General features: G+C 37.6%; 4 protein-coding genes, 1 long non-coding RNA gene, 4 other non-coding genes and 1 pseudogene across 10 annotated transcripts; 6 read left to right on the plus strand and 4 right to left on the minus strand.

Moving 5' to 3' along the window:
* The first annotated feature begins 2,297 nt into the window (after window positions 1-2,297).
* On the plus strand, window positions 2,298-3,861 carry AT3G21770 (Peroxidase superfamily protein). The gene is made up of 4 exons (NM_113072.2): window positions 2,298-2,588; window positions 2,755-2,943; window positions 3,026-3,188; window positions 3,268-3,861. The coding sequence occupies exons 1-4, from the start codon at window positions 2,367-2,369 to the stop codon at window positions 3,681-3,683; spliced, it is 990 nt and encodes a 329-aa protein (NP_188814.1). The 5' UTR covers window positions 2,298-2,366; the 3' UTR covers window positions 3,684-3,861.
* Window positions 3,862-3,925: 64 nt separating this feature from the next.
* On the plus strand, window positions 3,926-5,541 carry AT3G21781. The gene has a single exon (NR_141606.1). It is a non-coding gene; the product is annotated as an other RNA (long non-coding RNA).
* UGT71B6 (UDP-glucosyl transferase 71B6) lies at window positions 3,926-5,541 on the minus strand. The gene has a single exon (NM_113073.3). It carries the CDS (start codon window positions 5,510-5,512, stop codon window positions 4,073-4,075), a length of 1,440 nt encoding a protein of 479 aa, NP_188815.2. The 5' UTR covers window positions 5,513-5,541; the 3' UTR covers window positions 3,926-4,072.
* A 298-nt stretch (window positions 5,542-5,839) lies between these two features.
* On the minus strand, window positions 5,840-7,564 carry AT3G21790 (UDP-Glycosyltransferase superfamily protein). Its single transcript, NM_113074.2, has one exon. It carries the CDS (start codon window positions 7,434-7,436, stop codon window positions 5,949-5,951), a length of 1,488 nt encoding a protein of 495 aa, NP_188816.1. The 5' UTR covers window positions 7,437-7,564; the 3' UTR covers window positions 5,840-5,948.
* Window positions 7,565-7,736: 172 nt separating this feature from the next.
* AT3G21791 lies at window positions 7,737-8,293 on the minus strand (annotated as a pseudogene). Its single transcript has one exon.
* An 834-nt stretch (window positions 8,294-9,127) lies between these two features.
* UGT71B8 (UDP-glucosyl transferase 71B8) lies at window positions 9,128-10,819 on the minus strand. The gene has a single exon (NM_113075.3). The coding sequence runs from the start codon at window positions 10,705-10,707 to the stop codon at window positions 9,265-9,267; it is 1,443 nt and encodes a 480-aa protein (NP_188817.1). The 5' UTR covers window positions 10,708-10,819; the 3' UTR covers window positions 9,128-9,264.
* Window positions 10,820-11,383: 564 nt separating this feature from the next.
* On the plus strand, window positions 11,384-11,474 carry AT3G21805. The gene has a single exon (NR_141607.1). It is a non-coding gene; the product is annotated as a snoRNA (small nucleolar RNA).
* Window positions 11,475-11,530: 56 nt separating this feature from the next.
* On the plus strand, window positions 11,531-11,617 carry AT3G04155. Its single transcript, NR_141069.1, has one exon. It is a non-coding gene; the product is annotated as an other RNA (small nucleolar RNA).
* Window positions 11,618-11,660: 43 nt separating this feature from the next.
* AT3G04165 lies at window positions 11,661-11,771 on the plus strand. The gene has a single exon (NR_141070.1). It is a non-coding gene; the product is annotated as an other RNA (small nucleolar RNA).
* Window positions 11,772-11,826: 55 nt separating this feature from the next.
* AT3G04175 lies at window positions 11,827-11,966 on the plus strand. Its single transcript, NR_141071.1, has one exon. It is a non-coding gene; the product is annotated as an other RNA (small nucleolar RNA).
* Window positions 11,967-12,772: the final 806 nt, after the last annotated feature.

Consider the following 12,772-nt stretch of genomic DNA (forward strand, 5'->3'; position numbering starts at 1 on the left):
GCATTGTAAATATATGTATGCACTAGATGATCCAACAATTTTAGACAAATAACTAGGAAAATGCGGTTTCCATTTATATTACAAAAGAATTTTATCATAACTTAAATTATATAGAACTTAGTTTTTTTTTATTACAGCTTATAATAGAACTTCGATTTATGGCTAAAATTTGCATGAAAGCTTCATAATGGCAACTCATGGAGGTGTGAGAAAGAACAAAATAAATATTTTAAGACCCAATTTTGAATTTTGCCATGTGCCATATCTTTAATTAGTGTGTATTTCTCTTACACTTTTCGCTATTACGTACTATTTTATTCTATCCGTATATATTCGGATTTTTTAAAAAATCGTAAACTTATTTTTGTAAGTGGAAAAGAATTTGTTAGTGGGTTTAGGTGATTATGCGTCGGTATCTTTCCTTTTCATTGGTCCTTTTTTTATCTTTTATTTTTTTTTTGTCTTTTGCCAAATCTATTGTTCATTAAATCAAAGTGAAAAAGTGTCTTTGGAGATTAAACTATTACACGATGCTGGAAATGTTCTGATCCGATCGTTTTTCTTCTTGACGCGTTTTCTTCTTACAGCTGCCTAGCAGCATTGATCTTCCGAGCAAGAAAAATAGTGGTTAATACCGCATTATTTAATCAAGTTACTATTATCCGATTTGAAAAATGAAATTTCCTAGTTTTATATTATTAACTCTAAAGTCTTGGAATGAAATTACTGATCAAGTAGCGACCATAAATATTTTCACACACATCACATATTAGAGAGTGGGTGTATAAGACGACAAAAAAAAATTAGTCTCAAATATATATGTAGTTTTAATTTTGTGTAATTTAGGGTTAATTAACAGTACTAATTTAGCTTATTTGCTTCAGTTTGATGATTACACTGGTTTACAATTTAAATTATGCTAATGAAGTTCGTTAATGCATGGTAATTACTATTAAGAAATCGATTTAACCGGACCTTTAATTTTATACAGTCCGGGTCAGCTAATTCGATTCAATTTTTGATTGAACATTTTGCCTTCAATTTTGCTTTCTGCAACCCTATTATAAGATTAAAGGTCCGGTTAAATATACAAAAGGGAGACTAGCAAGTTGTGGGACAATTATTTAGACTTCTTCTCCTTTCACTTCCTTAAGTCACATGCCATTATTGGGGTCTATCATATACTATTACTACTTTTACATGTTGTTTAACATTTTTCTTCTTGATTTGATAATTGAGGCAAAAACATGTGGAAAAGTAAGGTCTTTTTACTATTCAAGTGTTCACGGCAAATAAATTTACTTGCTTTTGTCTCTGGCATAGTAGTGGTTAATTATAATTGAAATTGTAGGCTGAAATCACCATAAATTAGTTTGTTTAGTTTAACATTTACGTTTGAGACTAGTATTAGTAGATATTATACATGTAACATTCGCATTTTATGATTAAAACTATGGATATTTTTAATTTTTAATGACATTTATTTTAGAAGTGTCTAATTAATTTTTAGTGATTTTTCATATATATATATATATATATATATATATATATTAATTTTAACTTCATTTGCCATCTTATATTTCTAAGTTTATTCCGTATATACTATGTATATATCAAGTTTAATAAACATTTGTAAAAAAATGATGTGTTTACTAATAAGTAATAACTACCTTACCGTTTTTAACAAAACATATTTATATATAGTCATATAGACCGAAGAGGAGACTATGTATATGATACCTTGATGAGTGCATGTTAAAAGCAAATAAGTAATTAACGTCTTTTCTAAAGAAATAATTTAATAAGTGTATATATATACTGTCATAGCCCTTCTTTATGATATATATTAATGAACTGTTCACATGTGATATTAATTATTTAAGACCTGATATTTCTATAAACTTTATCCTTTTGCTTTCTTATATAGAAATAAACTCTACATATATATCTTTAGTTCTTTACTTCATTTAGATGACCTCAAATTATTATTTTTAATAAAGATAATCATGGAGCTAATAAAGGGAGGGTATAAGCTATAAACTATAAACAAAGCTTTTTTTGTTCGGCTGTTTTTGGCTTCTCATTTTATGAAATAAATCTTTACCATCAACAAATTAACTAAAAATCACAAAACTGACACACACAAAAAAACACAACATTTTGTTCGGCTTTTTTTTTCACTTCCTTTATTGTTTTATTAAAAAAAAATTTAGTTTAGTTTTTACATAAGTTTTATATTTACTTTCACCATAATGAACAATCCTCTTATAAATAGACCCCTTCCATTATTGCTCTATATCCTGTCTCTCTTCAGTGACACAAACCCAAAGAAAAGTAGTGAGAAACAAAATCGAGGTAACTACTAGATGAAGACGATGACGCAATTAAATATTGCGGTTGTGGTTGTAGTGACGGTTCTTATTGGAATGTTGAGATCATCGGAGGCTCAACTTCAAATGAATTTCTACGCGAAGAGCTGTCCAAACGCAGAGAAAATCATTTCAGATCATATTCAAAATCATATCCACAATGGTCCTTCTCTTGCAGCTCCTCTCATCCGAATGCACTTCCATGATTGCTTCGTTAGGGTACTACATATATATAAATTAATAATCACACATTTATATTAACATATTTTATCCTCTTCTTATTTTTAATAAAAATGGTAATTTAGATAGTAAATTTGAGCTAGAGCAGAATATTTGAGATTTATTGCATTTTTTCAATATTGACACTGAACTTTTGTTTTTTAAGGGATGTGACGGATCGGTGTTGATAAATTCAACATCTGGTAACGCAGAGAGAGATGCACCACCGAATCTAACACTTAGAGGATTCGGTTTCGTGGAAAGGATTAAGGCTCTTCTTGAAAAAGTGTGTCCTAAGACTGTTTCTTGCGCAGATATCATTGCTTTGACTGCTAGAGACGCAGTTGTCGCCACCGTAAGTGTTACAAAACTATAAACTCGTGACTTAATTCATTAGTTACGCAAACTAATTGTAATTATAATCTAAAATTTGACAGGGAGGTCCTTCATGGAGTGTTCCAACGGGTAGAAGAGACGGTAGGATCTCAAATAAGACGGAGGCTACTAATAACATTCCACCTCCAACGAGTAATTTCACGACTTTACAACGACTTTTCAAAAACCAAGGCCTTAATCTCAAGGACCTTGTTCTGCTCTCTGGTACGTTCATTAACCCGAAATAGCCAAATTGGTCTCCGGTAAGTTGTTATAACCGGTTTACTATTTTTTTTTTGTTCAGGGGCTCACACGATTGGCGTCTCACATTGTTCTTCCATGAATACGCGTCTCTACAACTTCTCGACTACAGTAAAACAAGATCCATCTCTCGATAGCCAGTATGCAGCAAATCTAAAGGCTAACAAATGTAAGAGCCTTAACGACAATAGCACCATCCTCGAGATGGATCCCGGTAGTAGCAGAAGCTTCGATCTCAGTTATTATAGGCTTGTCTTGAAGAGGAGAGGCTTGTTTCAGTCTGATTCTGCATTAACAACGAACTCAGCGACTTTGAAGGTGATCAACGACTTGGTCAACGGTTCTGAAAAGAAGTTTTTCAAAGCTTTTGCTAAGTCAATGGAGAAGATGGGGAGAGTTAAAGTGAAGACTGGCTCAGCTGGTGTGATCAGGACACGGTGTTCTGTCGCTGGAAGTTAGTAAGCTTCAGGGTCGGAATGTGGTGTGTTATGGTCATTGTTGTTTTGTGTGACTTTCGGAAAAAACAAATGTTGTTAATTTAATTTTGTTGTTGTTTGATTTGTGTTTATGCACCCAAGAATGATGTGTTATGGTTCAATTAATATGTGAATCATTTAAATTTACAATAATTCTTATTATTCTGTATCTAGCCTTCTAATCCAAGGTAAATGAGTTTGAAACTGTAAGAAACTTTCGTGTCTCCTTGAATCCGGCATAGATCTTTTCATTATTTTCATACATTCACTAAGTTCATACACAAAACTTAAAAATACATGTTCACAGAAATAAAACAGCTTGACAATGGCCCATTATTCAGGCCCATTATACAACATTTTCAATCGATTTCCCTAGCTTTCAGTTTCCGACCAAGCAATATTCTCCGTTACGTCTTGAATAAATCTTTTCAAAGCAGTTTCTGACGATCCACCGTCCATTAAAGCCACGTGGCACTTCTCGCTGATCTCATTCACTCTCTTCCTGACGTCACTGTCTTGCTCCATCAAACATATGATTCCTTTCTCAATCTCCTCCGCCGTCACAATCTCCGACCTCCCCAACAAAAGATCTCCTCGCCAATGCTTCTTGATCTCCACAGCCAAACCAAGCTCTTCCACCATCTCGAAAGCGTTAAACTTCTGTTCAGCGTAAAGCGGCCAAATCGCCATCGGAACACCAAACCACAAACTCTCCAACGTCGAATTCCATCCGCCGTGAGAAACAAAACCTCCGATCGCCGGCTTCGCCAATATGGCCACCTGTTCAGCCCATCCGATAACCTTTCCTCTGTTAGCCGTCCGATCGAAAAACCCTTCTGGGAGAATCTCCTCTAGGTTTGTGAATTCTCCGGGAGGCTCTCTCAATATATTCGGAGATGCACGACGGAGAGACCAAAGAAACCGGTGGCCGCTTCGATCGAGAGCTAATGCGGTTTCTCTCACTTGTTCCTCACTGAACCCTCCCATGCTCCCGAAACAGAGGAACACTACAGATCTTGGCGGTTGCTCGTCTAGCCACCGTAAAATCTCCGATTGCTTCTTGTCCACGTAATCACAATTTACGTTTTTGAGATGCAACAATGGTCCTACTGGGTAAGCACGTGGAATGTTACCATTGGAAAGAAACGTCAACGCTTGAGGTTCCAAGTCAGGAACCGTGTTTACCAAAATGCCCTTAGTTTCTCTGAATCTTCTCGCTTGAGTTACAAAAAAAGTGAGCCACTCTTTTGATTTGAAAATGTAAGGAAGACATTTCAACGGATAAGGACTAGTCAAACTCGGAACCACCAACTCTACGTCAGAGTCTTCTAATTCGCTCATGTCATAGATATCCTCTGCATCGTACATGAACTGAATGTGAAGCAAAAGTCCAAGAAATCCAGCGTTAGAGGTGTAAAACAAGTAACTAGGGACGCCAAATTCGTTAGCGACATCGATCATCGACGTGCAGTACATGTCAACAACGAATCCCGCAAGACGAGGCGCGTCTGGTAGAGTGGAATCTACGAGTTTAGCAACCGCGTCTCTCACCAGTGGCTTTAGACTTTGGATGTGGGAATCAGTTGCTTTGAGCTCCGTTGGTTGTTGATCTCCTCCGGAGATTATTTCGTACCGGAGGCGGTTGTTGGATGTAAGAGAGGTGATCATGGATGTATTTTTAGAACTAAAAGATATGATGATTACGGTGATAGAGAGGTTGTCGTTTTTATCAACTAGTTGCTCCGCCATCTCTACCGTCGCCATGAGATGACTAATTGCCGGAGAGGGAATGAATACTAGCTCTATTTTCATTTCTTTTATTCTCTCTACTTGTTTTCCCAAGTGCTTTAGGAGTTCATTACAAAGATAAATAAAGGCGATAATAGGATAAGCTTTGTTATATATCAAAATGTGAATTGATGTTATGTCTTTGAAGTCATTTTTGACTTGTTCGCTTCTTTTTTCTACTTTGTTGTCGATATTCAAGTCCTTCCATGGTTAGAGATAGACATTTTTTTCCATTCAACTTTAGAAATTTATGGACCGTTTAGTTTCAATCTTCATGTTACCTATCATTGAGACATATCATTCAAAATTTGAATAGTTTCTTTGTTTATAAAGACAGCTTTCATTACAACCATTTATTTTTATTATCTTGTTACCTCAATCTAGTAAATGAGGTTCTGTTTTAAAGTACAAGAACAAAGATATCACTTTGTCTAATATGATATTTTAAACTTTGGGCCTATCATTTAAGAGCTACATGCTCAAATTCCTTATCTAGTGAAACTATATTCTTCGCAACCTCTTCAATAAACTTTTGCAACGCAGTACGCGACGATCCACCATCCATTAAAGCCACATGGCATTTCTCGCTCATATCCTTCACTCTTTTCCTCACGTCACTATCTTGTTCCATTAGACACATGATTGCTTTCTCTATCTCCTCCGCTGTCACAGTAGCCGTCGGTAATCCCGCCAAATGTTCACCTCGCCAATACTTCCTTATCTCCACCGCCAATCCAAGCTCCTCCACCATTAAGAAAGCATTGAACTTCTGCTCTGCGTATAACGGCCATGCAGCTGTTGGAACACCAAACCAAAGACTCTCTAGCGTAGAATTCCACCCGCAATGAGTTACGAAACCTCCTATAGCCGGATTCGCAAGAACGGCTACTTGTGGAGCCCATCCAATCACTTTACCTATATCTTTCGTTCGATCAAAGAATCCTTCCGGGAGAACTTCCTCTAGATTAGTAAACTCTCCTGGAAGTTCTTTGAATATATTCGGAGATGCGCGACGAAGAGACCAGAGAAACCGGTGCCCACTTCGCTCTAACGCGATTGCGATCTCTCTTACTTGTTCCTCACCGAAGCCTCCCATGCTCCCAAAGCAGAGAAACACAACCGAACTTGGTGGTTGCTGATCCAACCACCGTATAATCTCCAACCGTTTCTCGTCCTTAGAATCATCACGTTGGTTCTCAAGATGCAACAATGGTCCAACAGGATAAACAGGAGGAGTATCACTACTAGAAAGAAACTTTAACACATAAGGTTCAAGCTCAGCAACAGTATTTACCAAAATACCTTTCATCTCCCTAAACTTTCTCGCTTGGTTTACAAACACCGGGAGCCACATATTAGCTGCCAGAGCGTGAGGAAGACACTTCACCGGATAAGGACGACTCAAACTCGGAAAGTTCAACACAGCTTCCGAGTCTGCATAATCATTTTCACTAACATCGTACTTGTTCTCATCGCACAACATTTGAACATGATATGTAACTGAGAGAATCCCGGCACTGGAGGTGTAAAACATATAACTCGGGAAACCAAACTCGTTCGCTACATCTACCATCGAAGTGCAAAACATGTCTAGAACAAAGCCAGCGATCTTCGGCGAGTCCGGTTTAGACGAATAGTCTTCAAGGAGTTTTGCAACGGTGCTTCTCACCTTTGGTTCTTGGTTCTTCATATGGATTTCAATTGTCGTCATCTCGATGGTTGGTTGATCTACGGCGGAGATAACTTCGTAGCGGAGGCGGTTGTTGGATGAGGCGGAGAGGGCTGCGATGTAATCGGAAGCACCGACTTCGCCTTCGGAAATGAAAGGAAGGATGATAACGGAGATAGAGAGACGAGTTTCACGGTCCACTAGTAGCTTTGCCATTTCTACCGTTGATCGGAGATGACCGATTCCGGGATAGGGGATGAAAACAAGCTCAAATTTCATGTTAGTCCTTCTTCTAATCTCGGGGAGAAGACAAGCTCCTGTTTCTTGTTTTTGACTGAATCTGCGAAGCGATAACGCTCGCTAGTGGTAATAAGCACGTAACTGTTTCCGTGTTTCGGCTTCATTCATTTACCTCTGTTTGTTGGGCCGATTGATTAAGGCCCATTAGAAAATATTTTAGTCCTTTTCGGCATCTCCTTTGATAACAAAACTGATGAGGAACAATAATTTTCTTTTCTTTTTTGTCAAAACAATAACAATTTCCCCCCCCTCAAATAGTATTAATGATAAGATTAAGGTATCAAAGATCCCTTACGGGAGAACTTCTTCGATATTCATAGACTCTTTTTGAGATTCTTTAAAAATATTCGAAGATGCTCGACGAAGAGACCACAAAAAACGGTGGCTGCTTCGATCTAACGCTTTGGCGATTTCTCTTGCTTGTTCCCCACGAAAGCCTCCCATGCTCCCAAAGCAGAGGAACACTACTGACCTAGGTGGTTGCTCGTCCAGTCACCCTCTCGTCCTTTGAGTCACCAACTCCAACTCCGTTTTCGAGTTGCAACAATGGTGCTGGATAAGCAGGAGGAGTATCACCACTTGATAAAAACTTTATTTACCAAAATACCACTCATCTCTCTGAATTTTCTAGCTTGATTTACAAACGTCGGGAGCCATTGTTTAGATGCGTAAGCGTGGGGAAGGCACTTCACCGGAAAATGACGAGTCAAACTCGGTACGTCCAACACAGCTTCGGAGTCTTCATAATCACTTTAACTAACATCGTATTCGTTCTCATCGTACAACATTTGGATGTGAACTTTAAGTGCTAAAACCCCCGCACTCGACGTGGTAAAGGTTAGCTTCATATCTTGGGACCTTGGGTTTAGAGAGATGTATGAGTTTCGTTTGGGAACTTCATAATTTACAAAAGAAAAAAGAAAAAAACAATTGGCAAATATACAATTTATCTATCATCGAAATTAGTTTTTATAATTTATGAACAAAAATATAGATAAGCATACCATATTCTAAAATAATAAGTACAAGAGAACAAGCATCGATTTCATTTTTTCGGGTATGAACTTCTATTTTTTTATTTTTTTTAGAAAAGAAAAATTAAACACTCACAATCATTTGAAACACTCACACATCCACATATATAACACATGAGACATCTGCTAGCTTTCTAATCCCTTCCTGGACGGTCGGACCTTCTATGACTCGCACGTTGGAGAGCTTTTGAGAAATCACTTTCGCAATGCACATCGTAATCATGTGTCTTCATCCCTAAACCTTTATGGCCTTATGGGTGTCTTAAAGATTTAGGGATGAAGATGGTCTGTTTAATCTTATCTTCAACGTTTGAATCCTGACGATTTAAAAAACCACGTGGTTACGTAAATTTTGCACGAACATACAGTTGGTAGGAGGGGGAGTATTTGAGATTTATAATGTCTATAATTTCGGATTTTAAAGATGTATCTTTATTTGAATTATGAATATATATATATATGTGGTGAAACCAAATTACATAATTTATTATTAGTTTATGTGCTTTGACTGAATTAAGATTTAGTTTTAAATAACTACAATCAATCAGCTACAGTCTCATTTTAAGTATATAATGTTTTACAACCAATAATGAACAGATTGATATTGAAAAACTCTTTTACAAACTTTAGAAATATTATTTTTCTCATGATCACTCAAAAGATAGAACACACGTAAATAGAACACATGCAAATTATCATATCTAGTGATAAACTGATAATATATAAAAGGGACACAACATTCAAGAGCGTTGCATGCTCCGGTTTAGCTATTCTCAAGCAATATACTTCGTAACGTCTTGAATAAATAATTTCAAAGCAGATTGAGACGAGCCACCATCCTTTAAAGCCATGTGACATTTCTTACTCATCTCCTTCACTCTATTCCTCACGTCACTATCTTGCTCCATCAAACATCTGATTCCTCTCTCTATCTCCTCTGCCGTCACTATGACCGTCGCCGTTCCCACCAACTGATCGCCTCGCCAATACTTTCTTATCTTCACTGCCAAACCAAGCTCCTCCACCATCACGAAAGCATTAAACTTCTGCTCAGCGTATAACGGCCATGGCGCTATAGGAACACCGAACCAAAGACTCTCGAGTATCGAGTTCCACCCGCAATGAGTAACAAAACCTCCGATTGCTGGCTTAGCCAGCACGGCTACTTGTGGAGCCCATCCGATCACCTTTCCTTTATCCTTTGTCCGATCAAAGAATCCTTCCGGGAGAATTTCTTCAAGATTCTTGAATTCTCCGGGAAGTTCCTTATCTATATCTCGAGATGCACGGCGAAGAGACCACAAGAAGCGGTGACCACTTCTCTCAAGTGCAATGGCCATTTCTCTTGCTTGTTCCTCGTTAAAGCCTCCTATGCTTCCAAAGCAGAGGAACACTACCGATTTAGGTGGTTGTTCATCTAACCACCGTAAAATGTCCGAACCCTTCTCGTCTTTAGAACCGTCAACATGGTTCTCGAGATGCAACAATGGTCCCACTGGATAAGCACGAGGAGTATCACCACTAGAGTGAAGAGACTCCAACGCATAAGGTTCAAGCTCAGCAAAAGTATTTACCAAAATACCTTTCATCTCTCTGAATCTTCTACCTTGATTTAGATACATAGGAAGCCACTCTTTCGTTGCCAAACCATAAGGAAGACACTTCACCGGATAAGGACAAGTCAAACTCGGAACATCCAACACAACTTCCGAGTCTTCAAAATCAGTTTCACTGACACTGTACTCCTTCTTATCAAACAACATCTGAATATGTAACCCAAGAGCAAGAATCCCAACGTTTGACGTGTAAAACAAGTAACACGGAACACTAACCTCATTAGCCACGTCTATCACCGAGATACAAAACATGTCAACAACTAAACCAGCGAGCCTCGGCGAGTCCGGCCGCCTTGAGTAGTCATCAACGAGTTTTGCAACGGTACGTTTCACCATCGGGATGTGGTTATCGACATGTAACCCGACGGTTGGTTGATCTCCGTCCGAGATCACTTCATAGTGAAGGCGGTCGTTGGATGCGGCGGAAAGAGCTGAGATATAAGCGGAAGCACTGACGTCGTCTCCGGAAAGAAGAGGAAGGATGATAATGGAGATAGAGAGGCGAGTTTCTTGCTCCACTAGTAGCTTAGCCATCTCGGCGGTTGATTTGAGATGACCAAGTATAGGAAATGGTACGAAGACAAGCGCAAATTTGTTCATGTTTCTCTCTTCTTCTTTTTTTTTGGATGCTTTGTTTCGATAGCTTTGTTTATAGGAGGAATAACAAGAAAAGAAAAAAAAATCCCCCTTAAATCGATATCGTTTATAAAAAAAATCTGCCTAGTTTTCCTCCAATTAGTTAGTTATAAAAATGTTTCATACTATGAGTCACGAAAATCTATTATTTTCTGATTTTCTCATGATGAAAGGGTACGTACACACGTGAAACATGCAAAGTAGTATGTAGCAGAATCCTAGTCACAGATAACGTTCAAGACCGTTGCATTGATTGCGCTAGTTTCCTAGATATCGTCATGCGTGCGATCAATGCGAGACCGAGAGAAAGCCGCTTCACCACACAAAGACGAGTCAAAAAAAAATTAAAATTAAAACTCATTGTGGGCTTTTAATAGGGACTTATAAAACAGGCCATTTTGTACTTATTGGGCTTTCTTCAAAACAAAACCCTAAACCCAAAAAGAAAAAATAGACGGTGTAGCCGCTGAAAAAACCCTAATTCCCAAAGCTAATCCGCCGGCGTTTATTTGAGTATATATACGTTTCGTCTTCTTTCCTCTATTCAGAACAACATATGCTTCTTTCTGCTTAATAATTTCAATGAGTCTAGGGTTTTGTTATCAAAGTTTTCGTTTTTTTCTGGGGCGTAGAAAGGGTTTATGGTGATGAAACGAATATTTCGTGGACTAGAGTTTCAGATCTGGGCTCTTCACCCAGAATTTGAAGAAACAACCCTTGGCTGTCTGAGTAAATCCTTTTTCGCCCACTATAATGAAAGTTTTTGTTTTGGTGTTCCCTTTGAATTGCCTATGATGATAAAAACAATTATCTTAGCGGATTTCAGTGAGGTTTTTTTAAAATCAATGATCTGAATTGTTACACACACTGAGGCTTTATTAGTTTGATTTGTTTTTGTTTATTGGGGAAATTTGGTTTGCGATGATGATAAAATAGCACGAAGGTGCGTGAAGGGCAGTGGACAAAGCAATGAAAATTTGTTTTGCCGTGAGCTCTCTTTAATAAACGACTTCTCCTTCCACTGAGCATTTTTTAGATCTTCCCTAAATCTTTGTGTTTGTTATTATTGTTGTTAATAATGAATGGCGTCTTTTACCAATTCTGAAGGATTAAATATGGTTCCTTTAGGTATAATGGCATTGACGCAATATTGATTGTGGTATATCCTGATCATTTGGCTTTTTTTTCTATGTTATTTGATCCTGGAAATGCCTCACACATTTGTTCTATCTTCTTTTTCATTATTTACGAATTGGGTTTCCTCTGAATTTACGATGAGGTTTGTTGGTTGAATATAAAGTTGTTGGAGCGAGATGGATTGTTTGGAGTGCAATGATGTTTTCTTTTCTCAGATTTGGTTTTTCTAACTGAAATTGATGATTGTTCTGTTTTATTATTCGATTAAGACCGTCTCCAATATTAATCCCTATTTTTTCGTTGGAGATGCTCTTGCTTCTTCCTGTTTTAGTTGTCAAAAGTCTTATGATTGTTAATCATTTGATTAAAGACATTCGCATACAATTCTGTTATCAATAATGAGAAGGAAAATGTGATGATTTAACATACGGAACAATTATGGTTGCTGTCATTACTTATACGAGTTCGATGTTGAGAATTGTTGGTGGATAATTTGTGTTGCCTTCTTGATTTCCTGCGTTGAAACAAAAAGGTTGCCACATTTTGCTGGATGAAGAATTGTTGGTTCTGTGTGATGTTGTTTATGTGATCTTCAGGTGTGATCTTACATGAGAGACTAAAAAGAGAGCAACGGGTTTGGTTTGAGTTTGTTTAGGTCAAACCATCAGAGAGACATTACGAGATATCGTATCATACCCTTGGGCCAATTCTGCAATATGCGTTGGAGTTTTGTTAATCTTGATCATACCTTTCATATGCCTATTATCGGCTTTATTGACTTAGTTGTATCACTTGGTCCTATACTCCTTGTTCCCTTTCTCTGATAAGTCTATGACTTCGCTGTTATGATCATTGCGTTTGGTTTTTGTCGTCCCTGTTTGTAAATTTGCCA

This window comes from Arabidopsis thaliana, chromosome 3 (assembly GCF_000001735.4).
Source record: "Arabidopsis thaliana chromosome 3, partial sequence".
Classification (NCBI taxonomy): Eukaryota; Viridiplantae; Streptophyta; class Magnoliopsida; order Brassicales; family Brassicaceae; genus Arabidopsis; species Arabidopsis thaliana.

What these genes read in the sequence shown, in the direction of transcription:
- AT3G21770 (NM_113072.2), top strand. Translation starts at nt 2,367, where the DNA reads ATGAAGACGATGACGCAATTAAATATTGCGGTTGTGGTTGTAGTGACG. An exon ending in TCCATGATTGCTTCGTTAGG is followed by an intron (nt 2,589 to 2,754) that starts GTACTACATATA and finishes TTGTTTTTTAAG; the next exon opens with GGATGTGACGGATCGGTGTT. An exon ending in GGACCTTGTTCTGCTCTCTG is followed by an intron (nt 3,189 to 3,267) that starts GTACGTTCATTA and finishes TTTTTTGTTCAG; the next exon opens with GGGCTCACACGATTGGCGTC.
- UGT71B6 (NM_113073.3), bottom strand. Translation starts at nt 5,512, where the DNA reads ATGAAAATAGAGCTAGTATTCATTCCCTCTCCGGCAATTAGTCATCTC.
- AT3G21790 (NM_113074.2), bottom strand. Translation starts at nt 7,436, where the DNA reads ATGAAATTTGAGCTTGTTTTCATCCCCTATCCCGGAATCGGTCATCTC.
- UGT71B8 (NM_113075.3), bottom strand. Translation starts at nt 10,707, where the DNA reads ATGAACAAATTTGCGCTTGTCTTCGTACCATTTCCTATACTTGGTCAT.